Genomic DNA, 21,522 nt, shown 5'->3' on the forward strand with positions numbered 1-21,522 from the left:
ACATGGAAAACAGTTTTTTTTTAAGAAAAATCGAGTAAAATGTGAATTGAGAACCCTTAGTTTTTTTCCACCGTGGTTAATCAAATATAAAATAGTTAATCAAAATTTTCTTCCTGCTCAGACACCTGATTTAGGCAGCTTTTTTATTTTTTTTTGTTTCCTTTTTTTGATATGACCCTGCGCATAACTCGAAGTCAAAATTTAGCAAAGATTGAAAAAATCGGAATCTTGTCATTATAGATTCAGAGTTTGATTTGAGTCATATTTTGAACTAGATTCGTCTGATTCAGACTGTGCTAGATAAAGAGAATCAGCAACTGGATCAAACTCCTGTTTTCTTCGAATCAGTTACTGATTATTCATGAGTCTTTTCCTGGCTCAGATTCTTTTTCTGTCTGAGTTATGTAATTTCCAAACTAAACTTGTGAAACCAGGCGAGGCCTAAAAATTGCGTACGCTCTCAGGTTCCTGAGAAATTGGGAAAGAGTTCACGAAAATCAACGCCCCCATGACTTCTTACTTCATCCCGCATATGAAGATGAAATGTTTAACGAAAATTGATGGAAAACAGATATAAAATTGCAGGAGTATTGATATGTTAAAAAAACTCAATGATATTTATCATTGTTTATACATGACTAGAACAAATATTGTGGACATTATTCAACGGGCGATTAAGTATTGTTAATTGTAAATTTGCTATTATTAAAATTTCATTCCTGTGCTATTCTAAATAAACAATTGAGGGACAGGTCGTACATGAGTTCCAAATTTGGTGCTGTAAATCTTATTTGATATCATTTTGACTTCATCTTGTTAACCTTCAACTATTCCTTGACTTATTTCTTGAACAACTTAATTGCTTCTTTTTGTTAACTTTCCGTTTTGCTGATATAATCTCTGTTCATAATTTTTTCACTTAATTACCAAATAAAGTGATTTCATTCTCCTCAATTTTTTTTATTTCGCGCATAGCTGCTCAATTCAACTTTTATTTCCATGCTGTATTTTCACTCAAGTAAATATAATGAGATCAGTTTTGCTTCGCGAAGCTTGCTGACAAATATCATATAGTGACTTTGCACCGCATAAAATAATCCCGCACGACAGACATCATAAATTTGGTTAAAACTCTAACGATTAACATAAATATTGTTGCCCCGTCTTTTTCTGTATGTTTAGAAAAAGTCTAAACCCTAGTTTTTGCTTTTTTTTAATGTTAGTTTTTTGCCTTTTGTTTTTTATTCTTTGACGTTTGGTGTCATTTTTTTTTGAGTTCTGGTGTCATCAGTAGTGCACCAATGAGTTTTGGTGCAATGCATTTTTTTTTGAGTTTTGGTGACATCAGTAATGCACCGTCTCTATACGTCAAAGAAGCTAAAAGAGCACGTGTTTTTTGCCTTTTGTGATTTTTCTTTGACGTTTGGTGTCATCTTTTTAGTTTTGGTGTCATCAGTAATGCACCGTTGAGTTTTGCTGTAATGCACCTTTTTTGAGTTTTGGTGTCATCAGTAATGCACCGTTGAGTTTTGGCGTAGTGCACATTTTTTGAGTTTTGGTGTCATCAGTAATGCACCGTCTCCAGACGTCAGAGAAACTAAAAGAGCACGTGTTTTTAGCCTTTTGTGATTTTTCTTTGACGTTTGGTGTCATCTTTTTAGAGTTTTGGTGTCATCAGTAATGCACCGTTGAGTTTTGGTGTAATGCACCTTTTTTTGAGTTTTGGTGTCATCAGTAATTCACCGTCTCTAGACGTCAAAGAAGCTAAAAGGTCAAGTGTTTATATTACGACTGGATTTCCGGACAACTATTTTGCAACGGGTTTGCACAATTTTGACGCTTTTATCTGGTGAGACCCTAGCTAGAATGAAAAGTTTATCAAACGTGGCTTGATTTCTGCATATGGTACAGCAATTTTGCAAGATAGCCGCCGAATAATAGACGAGGGAAGTAACCCGGACCAAAAGCAGGAGAGATATGAGCAAAACTTCAAAACTGGCAGGTTATCTATGGTTTAAAGCAATTAATTGCACATGAAATTACTTCAAGATGAATTTTTCTGAGATATTCGATACAAGTATAAGTAAATTGCCGATTACGTGGCGGATGTTGTACAAAAAGCGTTGATAGTTGCCGGAAAAACCCCTCTCTGTGATCGAATCTTACCTAATTGCCCACTTAATGGGCCTATTGCCCACTTAATGGGCCTAAGACTGTCGATCTTATGTAGAAAATTGTTGGAAATTGAGCAGAAAGGATAAAAAAGGTGGCTATAGTCACCAAAAAAGAGCAATGCTGCTCATATAAAGATCAGTCTGAAATGTGGGGAATAATAAGAAAAAGGGCAGCTGAGAACAGGCTACTATAGGCCTAATGCTGTTCCGCTGCGATAACGCAGGAACGTCAACTATTAATTACTAATTATTATTAATTAATATATTCAGGTAGCATTAACGCATTGAAAACACATTGTCCCAGTGTGTCAGCGTGTGCCGTACGTAATTTATGACAAAATAGAAAACAATTTTTTAACGCGCCCTCACTTCATTCTAATCTTGGAGCATTATGGAACGAATGTTTTCTCCGGATCTCAATATGAATAATTTTTGTGTTGGTTATATCTTTCCTACTAATATTAAACATTTGCTTGCTTTTTCTCGGCATCAACTTCATATTCTATATAACGCGTATGCGCTGAGTCATGCTAAAACGCGATTACTACTATGACTTTCATCGTTTTTTTCTGAGAAATATGGTTAAAGTTGAATCATTTTGTTGCTTAACGTACTGATGGTGATTCGAAAAATGTCGTCAGTACAATTCAGATGAATTATGATAAGCTGTTACGTTCAGATTTTTACATTTTTCTGTTACTTTCTGTTTAGTTGAGCTTGAGGGCCAATTAGCAAATTTGAGACGAGTTCACACAGCTGGGTTTGGTCCGTTATAGAGTGTCAGTGGTGATTCACATAGAATAATTTTTTATTTTGTTCGACTTTTCGTTAGCCAAAAAACAAATAATGGCATTTGAAACTGTTCAAAGTTTTTCAACGTTTTTTTTTGTTTTTCTTTTTTATTTCGTCATGGTAAACAACGAGATGTTCAGATTACGATGACTGTTTTAAAAACAGAGAATTTTAATCTTACAGTCTGCATTTAAGGTCTAAATTAAGAATCCATATAGTTCTGTTGCACCATGGTTAATGGAATTAATTCAGAATTGCCCACCAATAATCCACAATCCCTGATTTAAGTGGCGTTTTTTCCTTTCAATAGAACCCCGTAAATAAAGCTAAAGTTAATTTAGCAGTGATTAAAAGATAAATTAAGAGCATCATAGATAATGATTCAAAGTCTGATTAAGGCCGCATTTCAAACTAATGATTCTTCTGATTCGATTTGAGATATATGCCAAATCAGAATCTGAAGCAGACTAAATTTTGACAGAATCGGACGCTGATCATTAGTTTTATTTTCAGTTTCTTTATTTTTGTCTGAATTAAGTTATGTTCCTAAATAATTTTGTGAGCCAAGCAATGTTTCAAAATTGATTACGCTCTCAGGTCTTTAAAGAAAATTAGAAAGAGCACCTGTCAAAAACATTATAAAGAGCACTTTTTGCAATCTTGACTTCAAAAAACAAAAAAAAGTCAGGAAAAAATTTTGAGAGCATGTCTAAGCTGTGTTTGACAAAAATTTGGCGAAGAGTCTGAACTATGCATTCAGTTTAAACAATATTAGGAAAACTTTTACAATTTCTAAAAAACTGGTGGGACATCAAGAACGATTTCTTTAGGATACAATCAAAAATATTCAAAACCGAAAGCAAAACACCAATCGATGTAACGCTTTTTACTGATTGGCGTAAAAATACAACATTTAATTGAAGAAGTCAAATTCAAGACTACGTTTTTCGAACTTTCACTTGAAGGTCTTTTTAACTCCGGTCATATAGCATATCGCTAAGCTAAAATACTTAGAATAATACAAACACAATTAAATCAATTGAAATATTATTAATTTTATCAAGGATATACAGATTTTTCAAAGCAAAATGGAGAATTTCACACTGTTTTCCAACTTAATTTCAAAGAGTTGCTGAATTCTTCAAAAAATCTTATTAAAAATGTTTAGGACAAGGTATCGCAACTTTTCGAAACATTTTTTTCTCCTATTATTAATGCTTTTCGTGACCAAAAATTGTTCTGAATTTCTCTCTGATTTAGAAGAACTCAGAGATTTTTGCTCTGATTCAGAGAGATTCAGAATAGCCCAACTTGTGGTTCTGAAATCCCTCTGAGCCAGTACTGAAAACCAAAATTTCTTTGAAAACGTTTTCGATCAGTACTGATGCTCACCAAAAGTTAGATACGGGATTTCAGTTCCCCCGGGTCGAGGTTTTTGGGCAAATATTTGTAAGAAAAGCGGTGAATGCGGTGAATTTTTATAAGAAATGCGGTGATTGCGGTGAATGCGGTGAAAATAGATATTTCACCGCATTTCACCGCATTTCTTACAAAAATTCACCGCATCCGCTTTCATGGCAAATTAATGTAAGAAATGCGGTGAAAGCGGTGAATGCGGTGAAAAAAATAATTCACCGCATTTCACCGTATTTCTTACAAAAATTCAAAGCATTTCTTACAAAAATTTACCGCATTCAATTTCCAACGTTTACTCAATCTTGTCGCAGTGGAATAAGCAGATGAGGTAATGCAAGAGGTCGCAGGTTCGAACCCGGGTAGGGACGCCTCTTTTTTGTACGAATACCGAGAACGCGGTGAAATTGAGTAATTCACCGCGATTCACCGCATTCACCGCAAAAAGATGTAAGAAGTACGCGGTGAAAATTTTTTTTTCACCGCAATTCTTACCACAATTCACCACCAAACCTCGACCCGGGCCCTCCGGCCGATTCCCCCTCTCTCCCTCATTGAGTGAGACATTGTCTTGGATGGGTGCCCCTCCCTTTGGGTTAAAATTAAACATTATGACAGAGCACTAACTTACTCTGATACTATATATTTTCATTGTTAAACAGCGACAACATATAGTATCAGAATAAATCAGCGCTCAATCAGAATATATCAGTGATGAATCAGTGCTGAATTGAATTCAGAAGATGGTCTGATCAGAGGTCAATTCAGTTTGGGACCACAGCTTGGAAACTAGGTATTTTTCAAATACTATGTCCCTGTTTCAATCAAAAAACGACCTCTCAAATTTAAAATATGAACTGATTAAATTTTGAGTCAATTATATTAAAAACCAGATTTGCCGCGAACACAATTTTTTGGACCGAAAAGTACAATCAAATTGAATTTGCTGCAGCAAACATAAACTTTCGAATCAAACTTAAATCTAAAATTTTCTGAATAAAAAACATCTGAACTTTTTAATCCGAACTTTTCAAAGTTAAGTCTAAATTTCTGAGTTTGATCATATGAACTTTTCAATCTAAAGTTTTAAATCTATAAAAATTTTTGTCAAATTTAGCCAATAAGATTGCATTAAAAAAGCGGCGTGTATTTATTCGGCCAATTTTGCTTGGGCGTGTGGAACATCAAATCTTTTCTTGTGCACTTAATTAGAGGTACAAAACCAGCAGTTACAAAACTATTTGTTTAACGCTCTTGTAAATTTACCAATACTTCATCAGAAAGCTGATAAAGTATTAAAGAATTATAGACTTATAGATTGCGAAAGAATTATAGATTATGACGGTCTGTTTATTATTCAAATAAAAACCAATTCTAGCCTGCTTTCATTATCAGATTAATCAAATTTCATTGTTATTACAAAATTGTGCTTTGAAGTTGAATAACACATAATGGCTGGAAGAAAGTTGACCCCCGTTCAGTTAATTGAGAAAAAACGGGATGGTTTGAAGTTGTCGGAATACGAGATTGAGACGTTTGTGGGTTCCGCGATCGGAATCGAGGGTTTCGAACAAATGGAAGATGTCCAAATCGGCGCCATGTTGATGGCGATCTTCCTCCGGGGTCTCGATACCGAGGAGGCGACGTACTTGACGAAGTACATGATGTTATCCGGTCAGGTCTTAACCTGGGAAGACTCGGAAGTAGTTGTTGACAAACATTCCACTGGGGGCGTTGGCGACAAAGTGAGCATTCCTCTGGCACCGATGCTGGCAGCTGCTGGAGTTAAAGTGCCCATGATTTCTGGACGGGGTCTCGGACATACAGGGGGGACTCTGGACAAGTTGGACGCTATACCTGGCTTCAGTTCCAGTAAGACTATGGCCGAGATACAAGATTGTGTCAGAAATGTTAGTTGCAGTCTAAAATTTGATCAAAAAATGTCGTAAGAAATTATAGAAATTTATATAGAAAAACGCCTTTCTTACTAGCCATTATTACATTGAAATGTAGAGTTTTTGCCAAGATATCCTAAAGACCTCCACCCACCTTTTCAACCACATCAACCCACATTTTCAACGAATCTTATCGGTTGAGAAATTTAAAACTGTAACTTCGAATAAATTTAACATTGGTCATGCCTCGTGGGCCACGGCCATGCCTCAACGATCCGTGGGAGTTGATATGAATCTATCAGAACCGAAAATGAGAAAAATTCCCAAAAACACACGCATATTATTTAGGTTTAGCGCGATTTCGCAGCAAACTTGGATTAACATTCACATCCTATTTTAAACCATGGAGATTTTGTTGAGAAATCAGCCAAAGAGAAACAGCACTAAATTGTTTGTCAAAATTAAAAGGCCAGAAAAAAAATTCTACATTTTTATACGTCGGCCCTTTTTACTAGCGCCATACACAATCATGCCGTACGGTCTTTAATACAAAATGATCAAAATTCAACTGGTTTTCTTTTAATTAAACAAAGAGGCTTGGTGATGTGCGTTTGCACAAAAACTTCTAACCCCGCTCATCCACATTTTTGGCATAAATGTCTACCAAATGAGGAGCAGATGTAAAACCCCCCACAAATTCAAGTATTTTTCAAAAATTGTATGAACAAAAACATCGCCTCTAACACAAATAACTCAGTGGAGTAAAAAAATTCCGCATTAGATTGATGAGATCAGCCATTATTAAGAAAGCAAGTAAAGATGAACAACAAAATCAAACAACAATAGCAACAAACAGTAATTACATCTAAAACTTTACGTCCATTTTTTTTAAAAAAAAAAACTCATTAACGTGGTCAAAATAGCATCAGGTAAAACTCAAACTAAACAACGTATTTTGTATTTCATTACAAAAGATATGCGATCACTCCATGATAAGGCTCTGTAACATATAGACAAAAAAAGAGCAAAACAGCAAAGTTCAAAAATTTGATTACGATTTTAATAACAATTAAGTTCAAAGTAATGAAAAACATTAGATGGCACTTGAAAACATCTAACATGTTTATGATCGCATACGTCTCTATATGAGGGCATTAAGACCTGTCATTTTTCAATTTATTATGCGATGACAATAAAACAACAAATAGAGACAACAAACAAAAATTCGATTAAAACTTTCTAGAAAACGCTGTTGAAGCCGTAAAGCGATATTATGCGCTTCAAAATATGTTTAATGGAGTCTTTCTCGAACGAAAAGTAATGTGGTATGCAACCTCTCATTAATGAGAATAGGTAATAAGTTGACAAAATAGAGAAAAAATCGAAATTAAGTAAAACTTTTGTATTTTCGAAAACAATTGTTTTCAAAGTCATGAAAGCCGTTAGTTACAAAATGAAACAACTAATTAGGTTTGTTTATTAGTCCAGAGGAAACAAGACCATTAATTACTCAGAATGTGTCTTCCGCGTACAAAAGAACGTCAAATTTAGACAAAAATCAAAAATTAATTTTTTTTCTTTGCGAAAAACCTTGTACAGATGCACCTTCCATAGAAAACAATAATGTCACATTTGACCTTTAATTAACACGACTCGGTAGCAAATAAACAAAAAAGAAAGAAAATGCGAAGTTAAAAAAGTTTTTCGTTAATTTTGAAAGCCAATATATCAGAATATAGGCTCATTTAGTCCTCCGTATAAAGCCAATGAGACCTGTAGTTGTCCGCGAAATTTTATACGAATAAAAAGACAAAGTAAAAACGAAACTTAAAGATAATTGCAAAAAATTCAATTAAAATTTTCGATAAAGGGGTGTCGAATTTGTTAAATCCATAATCTATGCCTATAAAGACTTTTAATTGTTCAATTGTGACTTATTTTGAACGCCAAACTGTAATTTGTGAACTCCCAATAATGTGATAATGTGAAAAAATGAGAAAAAAATGTGAAAAAATGTGAAAAATGGGTCAATGACTTAATATCGAAAAAAATTTTGTAAAATCTTGTAGTATCAAAGCCAGAAGACCATAACGTAACGCGTAAAACCGCGGAAAAAGATTAAATTTTAATTCAGTAGAAAGAAGAGGAAGAAGAAGCTTCCTTTTATTTGGTGACACTAAGCAAAAAAAAAATTGACAAAATTAAGAGAAAAATTGTGGCAAAGTTCAATAAGCCTTTCTTTCTATGAAAATCAAACAATTTTTTAAGTCAAAACAACCATAACCTTTCGAGTAAAGAAACCAGATACAGTAATTTGGATTTTGTTAGGAAATTAGCTGGACCTATCAACAATGAGCTTATATTTGAATGTTTTTCCTCAAACTAGCATAAAAAATCGATTTTTTTAAAACAAAAAGACCGACTGATTACAATCCGAATTGTTTTTGGATTTTGACAGTCCAAGATTGGACCGAAACCAGACTTGCTATTGCTGTTCATACATTAAGAACACTCAATTGTTTCAAATTTTATAGATCGAGATAATTTGTTAATTAAAGATCAAAAATAAATGCTGCGTTTTTGATAATAAGAGAGTAAAGTTAGCATAAAACGGCAAAATTTTAATTCCAGACTACTTGCAATGGAAGTAGAAGTCTGAAGTCAAACCACAATAACTCGCTCTTTGAAACGAAAATCAAAAAAATCTTTTTAACTCCATATTCTACACTGGACGGGCTTTTTAATATTACCACTCACAACTCTCTTCGATGAATATATCAATCGGTCAAAATTGACAGAACAAAAAAATCCCAGTTGAGTAAGCATTTTTTGTTTAATTTCTTTTGATTGCTGTCACAAAGTCGCCTAATTAGCTGTATTTTTTTGCGAACGTTTACTTTTTTACCTCTTCTCCTTTTAAATGTTCTGTTTGAAGTTTTTCCCTTTTATCTCTTTATCCCCCTTATCTGTTTGAAGTTTTTCCCTTTTATCTCTTATTCCCTTTTATCTCTTATTTCCCTTTTTTCCCTTTTTCCCTTTTAGTTGCTGTTTTTGATGGCACAGGGGCATATTGAGTAATTGGACGCATTCCGGCTCCAAACTATAACAAAATTGCTCAGCTAAGGATCAATGGTAGTAAATGTGGATCCATGATTCATATTATAGCAGAACTCTTTGTTTATTAAGGAACTACAATGAAATCAATGGGACTTAATTTGATCTATAATAGATATAATACTAGTTAGGGTAATTTTGAACAGTTATACTGATTATTAGGAATTTAAAAAACCAGAATTCTTTGAGAATTTTATTATCTAGCTGTGAACAATTGGATTATAACCTAGGCGGATAACACGTTTTATAAGCTTTCTTCACAATTTTTTCTGTATTATAAAATGGTGGTGAAAATATAGAGAAGTGAAATGATTGGGGAAAAGAGGTACACCTCGCCAGGTGTATCCATTTAAAATTTGTTCAATGAAGAGGTAAAATTATAGCAACGGACAGCCAGATCGTTGATGACGTTAACGTCACGAAAATCTAAGCAGTTCTTTGTTGACCAAAATTTATCTCCAGTTTTTTTGGGTTTAGATAGGTTGTGTGATTGTTGGCACAACTGAACAGATTACTCCGGCAGACAGGACAATCTACAAGGTCAGAGATGTGACCGGAACTGTTTGGATCAACGGATTGATTTATGGTCAGATTTCATTCTTGATTCTGACAGCTAACATCGAGGATCTTATCAACAATCCCCCCCCTACTACTACTTAGTATACTTTTTAAGATCAACTTAACTGTTTTTTATGATCAACGCAAAAAATCAGAAAAATTATGTAGTTTCATTGCTAGAGTAAGCGATGAACTTACAAAAATTCACCAGAATTCACCGCTAAAATATGTAATTTCACCTCTATATTAAGCGGTGAACTTACATAATTTCACTGCATTCGCAAAATTATGTAAGGAAATTGCGGTGAAAGAAAAACGAAGAAACTTTTCACCGCTTATCTTACATATTTTCCAATTTTCCTCGACCCGGGTATAGAACAGCTTCTCCCTCTAGACTGTACTCAATATAATATTACATAATATTCGAGATTTATACATAAACCTACGGTTCAGATTAGTTCTGATTGGTGTTTTTATTCTCCCCACTTTGGTCAGGTAAGAATAAAAATAGTGTAAAAAAATGTTAAATTTTTACAATGTTAAAAAAGCTTTTGTTAACGTTCTCTGGTATAAAGTTAGACTAGCTGTTACTGTAAAATTAGTAAAAAAAAATTATTTAAGAGATTAAAATACGATCAGAACCAATCAACAGGCATAAATGGATTATAACTTGAGCAAAGTGGGTCAAAAAGGATCGGAAGTGTACAGTTGCATATATTACTCCAACTTGTCAAACGCTTAATTATGAAAAGAAACTTAAAAATTTTAATATTAATCGTCATCGATGTGTATACTTTTGTGTGCATTTGGAGTTCGCAGCTCAAACCAAGGCAGCATGTTAAGAACTTCTCATTTTCTTTACTCAGAGACTTCTTATTCCTGGAAAAATGCTTGAAATATTTATTACCCGGGTTTGGGTGTGCAATAGTTTCTACCAGTGTTACACTACTACTCCACTAACAGACAATAGCGGGTTATCTAATTTTTTTTGCAGTGGACTAGGCAAATTCACTAGTGGGGTAGCTCTGTGACACTAGTGAGACATTAGTTCGACACCATTAGTGCGTCCAAATATCCATAAGTACTACTAGCATCAGTTTTGTGTACAAGTGTGTTAAAGGGTGTCAGTAAACTTACCCAACCTGCCATTTTACCCAATGCTATTTTACCCAACCTGCCATTTTACCCAGTGCCATTTTACCCAACCTGCCATTTTACCCAGTGCCATTTTACCCAACCTGCCAATTTACCCAATGCTATTTTACCCAATGCCAACTTACCAAATTTACCCTATTGCTAAATTAACCCGAACGACTATTTAGCCGACTATAAAATAAATGGCCCGTGGGACTTGATATGAAACTATCACAACCTAACATGGGATTATTTTGTCCACAAATATTTTAAATCATCCTTGTAATAGCGACTGCTAATTTGTAATCGGATAATTGAACGAAAAGATCAAAGAGCATTGGGTAAGTTGGTATTGGGTAAAATTGTGTTGGGTAAAATGGCATTGGGTAAAATGGCATTGGGAAAATGGAATTTGGTAAATTATCATGTAACCGTGTTAAAGTACCAGTTGCATCATAAAGTTTTCTAAAGGAACATATGAATGTCATTCAAAAGATCGAGTAGTAGAGAAGATCGAGTTCGAAACATAAAATCATCATTTACATCTTAAAAATTGATCTAGCCGCAAAGGGACTTAGATCCTTAGATCCGCGGTGAATTGAACTTAAACACCAATTTTATCACGGCTTGTTTTGGTAAAATACTTAAAATCAAAACCAACGAGCATTCAACGACTGGTCTATTTTTCAAACGCTCGATAGGTTATCATTTCTCAAAGCATATACAGAAAACGGTCACTATAGGCTTACAAAATTTTCACGATGACACTGTAACTTAAATTAACTGGTTATCATCATAAAACATCTGTTGAAGGATGATTTAACAATTGGGTCTCTAGCATCGGGTAACTTTTGGAGGTTCGAGATCTAAATTGTAATTCCCTTCTGAAAAACTTATTTGTGAGTTTTCACGTAATTTCGTGCTGTCAAAATACAGGCAATAATCTAACAAATTATTTTTTTAATAATTATTTTAGGTTTATTCAATAAATTTTTGGAACCATTCAAGTATGATATTGTGCGTTAGCAAAAAATCTAAAACATTTTTCTTAGAGGAATGAAAAATCGTATCCTCGTGGATAAATTAATTTTTTAGTGATACAAATGTTGTTTTTCTCCGTAAAATAATCTTTCCGAAAAACAACTAACCAAAAATTTTATCCTTTGTGTTAAAATATATAAAGGAAAAGCAATGCGCAAACAGGATTTTCATGCTGTAAAGCATACCTCTGGAATTTAATACAGAAAAAATTGAAACTAATTTGTTTTTTCAGCCTCCATTCTGAGCAAGAAGGCCTCGGAGGGTGTGAAACATCTACTGCTGGACCTGAAGTGTGGAAAAGGGTGCTGGTTGGACACCCTAGAAAAGGCAGAGGAGGCTTCTAAGGGGTTCACAGCCATAGCCAGTGGTCTGGGCATCAACTGCATTTGTATGATCACAAACATGGACACCCCAATAGGGTTGACAGTGGGTAATGCCCTGGAAATCGAGGAATCGATTGACTTCCTGAAGAAATCTAAGGAAAGAGCAAAAGATTTGGAAGAAATTGTTGTTACTCAAGGTAAACATATACCAAAGGTGACCGCCGTATTGGCCGACAGGGCGTTTAGCCGACAACCAAAAAATGAGAAATTTAGCCGACAATTTAAGTAAAATGAGCAATAAAACTTATTCTGAAGCTGTGATTGGCCAATTTAAAACACTATTTCGTAAGCGGACAAATATACCGCAGTTTTTTCATCGACTAGTGTAACGAAGGTCTATCAACTAGCGTAACAAAGGTATTTAACCACATCTGGCCATGCCTCGCTGGCCATGGCCATGCCTCGCTGGCCATGGCCATGCCTCAGCGGCCCGTGGGACTTGATATGAATCTATCACAACCGAACTACTGACCAATGAGACTTTTATGACCAATTATGATAAAATTGTCGGCTAAATTTCCCATTTTTTCCTTGTCGGCTAAACGCCCTGTCGGCCAATTTTCCTAGCACCATATACCAACTACCGTCTATAATTTAAGTCTCCATAGTTTAAGCATAATTTTATAAGTAAATAACCTTTATATAGTTGCTTCTCTGTTTTGGAAACAATTTATTATTAATACGCGCGGGTTTTACCAGCTCATCCCGTTTCTTTCAACGAAAACTCAAACCCCTCAAGCGAGCTGAAGAACATCCTAGAAAAAAAGAGTCAGGCAAAAAATGTTGCATAAAAAGACACAAACGTCTACAATAATTGCTTCAAACTTTGTTCGAGAGCATTTAGAAACCAAAGTTCAATTTCATTTAAAATGGATGTTGTTGGCGGTTGCATTTAAAAAACGTCCTTCGTTGTCTCACTCTTCAGTGTCAATGTCATTGTGTCTTTCTCGGCAAACTCAAGCATTAAAATCGCCTAAGTATTTAATTCTGATTAACTCAGACAACAAAAAATTGAACATTTTGCAGGCGAATTGATTACAAATTGCAAGTATTTTTAATCTACCTGGAGAGGAGGGGTGAAGATGGGGAAGCAGAATGGAAACACCCCAGTTTCCAAATTTGTATTCGTGTTATAGCTTATCTAATTAACGCGTCGCGTCACAAAATAATTGATTAACAAATACAAATTTCAGGTGCTGTTTTGTTGGTCTCAAGCAAGATCTGCACAACACTCGAAGAAGGGAAGCAGAAACTGTTGGATACGATTGAAAACGGAACTGCTTTGGAGAAATTCAGCCAGATGATCCAAGCGTCCGGAGTTTCAGCCGAAGTTGCGACCAAGATTTGTTCTGATGATTCGGATTGTTATGCATGTTTACCCGAGGCGAAATTTCAGACACTGATAACAGCACCGTCAAGCGGTTTGCTTATAATCATAAAACTTCTAGAAAGTTCGGTGTTAACTTCAGACAGTTCCGAATTAGATTTTGTTTCGTAAAACAGTTAACTCCTAACGGTTTTGATCTTTGCAAGCAGATACATCAGATGAGCTGCGTTAAATTCTAGTACAAAAAAAAAACCGCAAAAGGGGCAACTTTTAATCTAAATTTTCCCAATTTAATGATTTTGGATAGGAGCACAAAGAATTTCAAAGCCATACTCCGTAATTTTTCAATCAGAGAGTATGCAGCTGCTAAAAACTGCAGACTTACAAGATTTGCCTCAAATACTACGGCTCTGTAATGATCATTTAAAAAAGTCACAGAAAGAACCAACAAATTTCTCAAAAAGATTGGCACTGAAAATGCTGGTCTCAGATAAGTAATGAAATCATCATACATTCTAGGTATTGTTAGTTGTTTTCTTCCAAAACAGCTTTTAAAAACGCCTGAACGCTTTAGAATTGGAAATTTTTAAGTGTTGATCAGTCAGTTGCAAGGATTGCTCACAGTTTTTTCAATTTTGAGCACTTGACATTTTTTTCACGAAAGAACTAATTCATTCAAATCTTGGGATCTTTTCCGTTTGTGCCCCCCCCCCCCAGTACGTTATGCTCCCCCCAGTTACAGAGCACGTGTCATTACATAGTAAATCATCATGTAAAAATATTGCACGTGCTCCTGAGAGGTGCAAATAATATGCACCCGCTAAGATGGGGGGGGGCACAAACGGAAAAGATCCAAATCTTGCTTCACTATCGATCATTGTTATTATTATCAATTCAAATCGAATCAACAATGAATTCACTCTTGCTCTTTTCTACGAAAAACTTTTAGAGGTTTTTTTCTTACTCCCAATTTTTTGCCCATCAGTGATCTACGGCCCATATAATCAGACAAACAAAAATGAGTTCTCATTGGTTCTGACACCAAAAAATAATCACTTTTCATTGTCTCTGCTCATTGGGTGACAAATCTTACAAAGAAAAATTCCCCTCGTATCGGCTGAGTCAAATTGTCAAAGGTTTACTAGCGTTTCATACGCGCCTATAATGGTACACCTTTTGCAATCAGCACGAATCAAGACCCATACTTGATAACGTCGCACGCACAACTAATATTAAAATGGCCTAAAAAACTCAATTCTCCTTGATCATAATGCCTCGTCAAAATTACTTATCGTTGCGTGAAACCAAAATCAAATCATGCATTGATTCAGCGCAAGATCCGGAAATTGCACATTAAGATGACATTTGCTCGTGTTTTGTCATTAACTATCTGGACTGACATATCAAACGTTTTCTGTGAATTCTGATTTAGGAAACAACGTACCATAATTCCGCCCGTATATGACAAATGTTTTGATGACATTTAATTTCAAAATGATAATATTTTCTAAATTTGAATTCGTGACAATAAAAGCACAAGATTCAAGTTACAATTTTTCAAACCACAAAATTCGATGTATAAAAACTAGCAAAATGAAAAATATCAGTGTATTTCTGTTTTTAAGAAACATCAACGTGTTATGAGAGGGGAAATTTGTGTTTAATTGTATGTGCCGTAATTCAATGAAGAAAGTATTTGGGAGCAAGAACGGGAGAAAAACTTCAAAATATTTATGATGGAAAGTCGCGCGTTGATTCAAACTGAACTGAAAAAATTACTAATCTAGACTTACTGTGCACCAGATTTTAATTTCTATTCATAAGTCCTGTAGTCTAGAGTTAGTTAAAACATGCTAGTTTTCTATTTCAGGTTTTATATCGGTGATAGAAGCACTGCCAGTTGGACTGGCCTGTAACTTAGTGGGTGCTGGTCGGAAGAGAAGTGGGGACTCTCTCAAGTACGGCGTTGGTCTGAAATTCAACAAGAAACTGGGAGACCAAGTTAACCAGGGTAATGAAAAATTTCGGATCTATCTATTCTGTTTTGCCCCCCCCCCCCCTCCAGCTTAGTGGGCTTATATCTTTTACGCCCCCCGGCACACGTGCTATTGTTTTTACATATAACGTGCTATACAACAACATATAATTTAGGGGCGTAAAAAACACTGGATGCTGGGCGGGGAATAGAATATATCCAAAAACTCTCACAATTTCAAACTCTCTCAAATTTCAAACTTGACCAACAATTCTTGTAGTTCTGTCACATAGAATAAACGACTTTTTCCGTTTGTGTCAATTTCCAATTAAGTTTAGGCCACTCCCCCCGCTCCCTTCCGGGAGGGGGGCACAAACGGAAAAGATTTAACAAAATCAAGAGGATAAAAAAGAAAAAAATCTGACGGCTCATCAATTTCAAACAGCTTAGAATAAGTTTCACATTTCACCTGGCTCTGTTTTATTTATTCCTGACATAGCTGACAAATTATGTAAGATCCAGGTAATAGAAAATCTTTTGGGAGAAACGAAAGTTAGATACATTGGATGGAGCCCTGATTACGACTCATAGATCAACTCAAAATCAATATGGTCATATTGGTGTTTCAAAAAACCTTGAAGTAAATTGAAAAGAATCACCCAGGAACTAACAGACCAAGTCGACAATCTGCTGATAAATGTCGAGAGCGCACTCTATGTAGAGGAGGCATTAGCTGGTTCGAACTAAGAAAAAATTACAACAGACGGTAACCTTCCAGATATAAAAACGTTGCTATCCGCTATGTCCCCATCAAATTACGGTACAAATGGTCAGAGCTTTTCTCTGACGTCATTACTGATTGCATTTAAGATCCCAATACAGAACTAAACTGGAGAAAACTGTTCGAATAATCTAAATGCATTTTACGCGCCAGTAACACAGGCAGACAAAAACACAGGCGGAACAAAGACCAAAGAATTCTTGAAAGAATTAACCGCTGGAAGAGCGGAGACTTTGGAGGGCTATAGAACGAAGCTTGCTCTTTAAAAAAATCAGAACGATCAAACGATACAAACACTAAAGAGATTATCATCCGTGCAAGAAATTTGTGTTTTCAGGGCCAATAAGTCAGAGCAGCAAAAGTTTTGGCTTCTGATGGTTTTGCACCAGTCAACAAGGCAACTCTCGATAATTTCAAAAACTGCATCCCAATGAAGAAAAGCCTTTTGTAGTCCACAATTTTTTATCACAAGCCTATCATTTCAGTGAGGAAACTGTTTTGGAACCGCTGAACTCGTTTTCTAGGTTTACAGCAGCTGGTCCCTCAAAAATGTTTCCCAACATCTTTTGCATGCTGTACAGTGTACCGCTTCAGATCAGTCACAAAATGCTTTTAGAATGCTGAATAAGCTGGTAAACATAAGCTGCCGTGGGGAAATTCCCGAATAAGTTTAACAAGCTCTTTGTAATGCATCGCTTTCAGCCTTGTTGAAAAAGAAATGCGGTATCAGCCCTATTGCAGTATTGCAGTCGGAGAAGTCTTGAGTAGGCTAATAGCTAAATGTGTAGCCGAGGAAGCAAATTGTGAAGCAAAAGATTTTTTTCAGAGCCTGCAACTGGGTGTTGGATTGAAGAATGGAGCGGAGTGAAGAGTGGAGCCATTATACAATCGACTAAGCTTTCGAATGAAAAAAAACCACCTCGTCCCGTTCCTCGGGTATTTTACAAATTGACTTGTGCAATATAATCAATTCGATAAAACTTAATGAAATAATGAAATCCGTAGCAAATTCAATGCCTGGCATTGCCGCTTTGACCAATTTCTGTTATTCACAACTTAGCAAATTTTTCTATGACAAATTTGTTGTTAGCAGTGAAAGTGGTACCCAACAAGGCGACCCATTGGGCCTTTTGCTTTTTTTTCTCTGATACTCTGCCACATTATAGAGAAAAATTACATATCTTCGCCATAGCCTCAACAACATTCCTGGTATCTAGATGATGGTGTCTTGGTGGGCTTAGAGGACGATCTCCTTAGATCCTGGAATTGTCTATGCCACCTGGGACCTAATCGCGGCCTCCACGTCAGGGTAGTTAAGTGCGAACCGTGGTCCACGGTAGATTTAGACAGACTGGATATAAGAATAAAACGAAATGATACTTCGGGCCTTGAGGTTATTGCAGGTGCGATAGAAACCCCAGAATTTGTCTGCACGAAACTTAAAGAAAAGATAGGGAACACAAGGGTACTTTTCGAAAAGTTGGACTACCTCGATGACCCTCAGTGCGCCCTAGGTACCCTACGCCACTGCATTGGGCCCCCACAAAATGATGTATTCTTTGCGTTTTCAAACGCCCACAAATTCAGTTATTAAATCTCTAAAAAATTTGATCCCCAACAGCGCGAAAAACTTGAGAATATTCCTGGAATAGTTCTTCCAGAAGAATCCTGGAATCAAGCAACTCTGCCTATAACCCTATCAGGATTGGGTGTTCGCCAATGCCAAGACAAGTACAAAGCATCACACGTTGGTTCTCTCCTCTGACGATCTAGTTTCAAAAATAACCGGTGGAAGCCCAAAAAACTGCCAAGATTTTCAGTATCTTTTTTCCAGCATAGCACAATTGGACATTTCAAATTTTTCGCAAAAGACGATCCAACAAACTCTTGATAAGGAAAAATTTCATGTTCTCAAAGAGAATCCAGCTTGTGAGAGAGAATCCGCCCGACTTCTCGCACTGTCTGTTGAAGCCCAAATTACAGCTTTTGGGCTTCATATTGCACCAAATGAGTTTAGAATTAGTGCACAGTACAATTTGGTATCCCTGTCTACGACGCCGAAAGGAAGTTCCCGTTCTGTAAAGCAGTTCTTGACATGTATGGCGATCATGACATTGCGTGTCACGGTCAAGGAGACGCAATCGCAAGACATGACCGCGTTGGAGATTAAACAGTGTCTGCTTGCTCATCTGCTAATCTCTCACCAGTAGTGGAAAAAAATAATTCCAGAAAACCAACAACGCCCCGGAGACATCTTTGTCATTACTTGGAAAGCGGGAAACCTGCTGCCTTTGATGTAACTGTTACTTTGTCGCTGCAACCCAACTCTCTCACTAATAGGGCTACAAAGGCAAGGTAAACGCTTGATGCGGCGTACGAACAAAAATATTGCCTCCATGACAACAAATGCGCAAAAATGGGAATCACACTTGTTCCCCTTGCAATTGAAATCCTTGGCGGAATATCGGCAACCTTCAAGAAAACACTCAAGCGGTTGGCTGCTTTAAGTGACAACCGTTTTTCTCCAAGCGCAGGGGTTGTCTGTAGCTTTCTGTAAACTCATCCAATCCTTGTCAATCACCGCTATTCGGGGATCAGCGGCAATGTTGTTGGCACGGGCTCCATAGTTGACTATTTTGCTTTCTGGGTGCTGGACCGATCGGAGGGGAGATGCTTGATCCATTACTGTTGCAATCATTGTCAACAGATATGATCAAGTGGTCTGCCTCAATGATTTTGACTCGCTCTTTTTGGCCAGATTTATTTACCAATTCAGAATAAGAAGAGTCCAGTTTGGTCCTTTTTTGATGAGCCGCCAAAACGATTGCAGCAAACGGGAGCCTTATTAATATGCAGTTCTACCATTTTTTTTCTTACCTGACCAAATTGGGGATAACTTTTTACATTTGGAAAAACAATAAACGCTGATGAAATGAGGTTCATATACTGTTGATGTGTTGTTTTGATAACCACCGTTATGTCAACCAAGTTCATTGTGAATTAAATGTTTCTATTCTATAAATTATTGAAGCAGGAAGTAAACTAAGTAAGTTTATTCCATTTACAGACGTTAGATATCAGAGATATTGCAGGATGCTTATTAGAAATAATTTATACCAACTGGTTTCTGCCCAGGTTTAGGTCTCGACCCTCGACTAATAAAAAATCTCATGCTGGACCCAAAAAGGCCAGTCAAAAGACTTTTGCACGACTTTATGTAGGAAGTTCGACTGTATGTGTGTGCATTTTTAGTCAATGAAGCCTCCCCCCCCCCCCTCCACAACTAGATTTTTAAAATCTTTTCCTAGGTCGTTCGATGCCTAAATCTGGATGCCGATGTGATATGATTTTGAATTTAATCAATTTTTCAGGTGAGGTCATAGCTGTTCTTTACACAGACGAAGAATCGAGTCATGCTGACGTCACACACGCTTTGGATCAAATCCAAAATGCCATCACAATTGCCCAACAACGGCCAGCACCTCAAAATCTCATTTACAAATTCTGAACTACTCTCGCAAATTATTAATTCCAAATTCAAATTTTTGTAGTACAAATAAAAACTTTAGGTTGTCAAGACAATCAGATCTTTCAGAACAGACCCATTTTTCAATTAAACTTCTGCTTTTTGTAAATTGCGTTTGTATTAGAAGCAAAGTTTTGTATTTAGTTTTAAAACAATTGTTTGACCAGATTTTAATTTCAAAAAGTTCTCAATTTCTTTTCATTTGTTGTTTCATATGGTCAATTTCTGACATCAAATCATAAACCAAGATAACTATGATAAAGTGAATAGGAAAATGAAACAAAATCGACTACTGTTGGACGAATTTCACTCGCATGACAGCCGAGGGCCGGGTCGGCTTTCGTTGTAGCTAGTTTAGGTCATTATAGCCCCCCACAAAATTATACCCCCCAACCCGGTGTATGGTATAATTACCACGAGAGGGGGACTATAGGATATATGACCACTAAGCTGGGGAAGGGGGCTATAATGGGAAAGACACCCCAGTTTAAGCGCAGCTAAGCGAACTTCAGTGGGCGAGAATTAAAGCTGCCCTCCATTTCACACTACTGACTCTATGGATTTCTGTCTCCAGTGTTTCGACCACGCTAGACGAAGTTCGATGTTTATTTCAAAAGATCTTGCAATATTCTTGCAAGCGATGTTTATCTTGCAAGATCTTGTAAGATCCGGACGCTTATCTTGCAAGAGTTTTACAAGATCTTGCAATATAGACGTTAATGTTAGACAAAAAATTGCAAATTGAAAGACAGATTCACTCAAAGATCATGTTCTCTTATGATTACAGACCCTTGAATAAAGCTCTCGGTTCAAAACAGAAATTTTCCTTACAACTTTACCATAAATTATTTGAAAAAAAAAACTCGTTTCCAAAATAAGAAATCATTAATGGTTTCTTAAATTGATAGAGCCTACACAAAGTGTGACTATGTGAGTATGCAACAAAAATTTTGACATTGAAGCCTCTTGGGACTTCCAGTATGAGATTTATAACTTTTAATACGATTTTTCTCAAATGAAATAAGACGTCTCACTGACTCCAGTTCAAGGTTCACTACTAAAGTGCAGATGAAAAGTGCGCCAATATATATCATGGAAAAGAGCCAAAATATTTATCGAACGCGCTGCTTGAAAACATCACATCAAATGATCTTGTTTTTTAAAAAATCAAAATGCACGAAATTGGTGATCATTAATAACAATTGTGCAGCGATAGTTCTGCTAAAAGTTAAAAAGCAGCAAATGTACTGCAAAATTAGCGAACAATTGTAAAATCTGAAAAATTATAGTAATTTTAAAAAAAGTAGCTAGTGATATTGAAAAAAATATAGAGAATTTTTTGATTGCGATCTATTAAGGATCTATTAAGGCTGTCATCCGTGAGTTTAATAAGAGATAAAACTTACGCT

The 21,522-nt window shown here is 36.0% G+C and overlaps 1 protein-coding gene across 1 annotated transcript; it reads left to right on the top strand.

The window, feature by feature from the left end:
* Positions 1-5,560: 5,560 nt before the first annotated feature.
* Positions 5,561-20,308, top strand: LOC142349805 (pyrimidine-nucleoside phosphorylase-like). Its single transcript, XM_075401584.1, has 6 exons — positions 5,561-6,289; positions 9,866-9,974; positions 12,354-12,641; positions 13,698-13,925; positions 15,702-15,842; positions 19,959-20,308. Exons 1-6 carry the CDS (start codon positions 5,831-5,833, stop codon positions 20,093-20,095), a joined length of 1,362 nt encoding a protein of 453 aa, XP_075257699.1. The 5' UTR covers positions 5,561-5,830; the 3' UTR covers positions 20,096-20,308.
* Positions 20,309-21,522: the final 1,214 nt, after the last annotated feature.

Source organism: Convolutriloba macropyga, chromosome 11 (assembly GCF_964194025.1).
Source record: "Convolutriloba macropyga chromosome 11, txConMacr16.3, whole genome shotgun sequence".
In the NCBI taxonomy this organism is placed as follows: domain Eukaryota; kingdom Metazoa; phylum Xenacoelomorpha; order Acoela; family Convolutidae; genus Convolutriloba; species Convolutriloba macropyga.

Bases quoted from the DNA above. Each gene is read 5' to 3' on its own strand.
- LOC142349805 (XM_075401584.1), top strand. From the start codon at position 5,831: ATGGCTGGAAGAAAGTTGACCCCCGTTCAGTTAATTGAGAAAAAACGG. The intron at 13,926-15,701 runs GTTTGCTTATAA...TTTCTATTTCAG, and splicing joins GATAACAGCACCGTCAAGCG to GTTTTATATCGGTGATAGAA. The intron at 15,843-19,958 runs GTAATGAAAAAT...TCAATTTTTCAG, and splicing joins GGGAGACCAAGTTAACCAGG to GTGAGGTCATAGCTGTTCTT.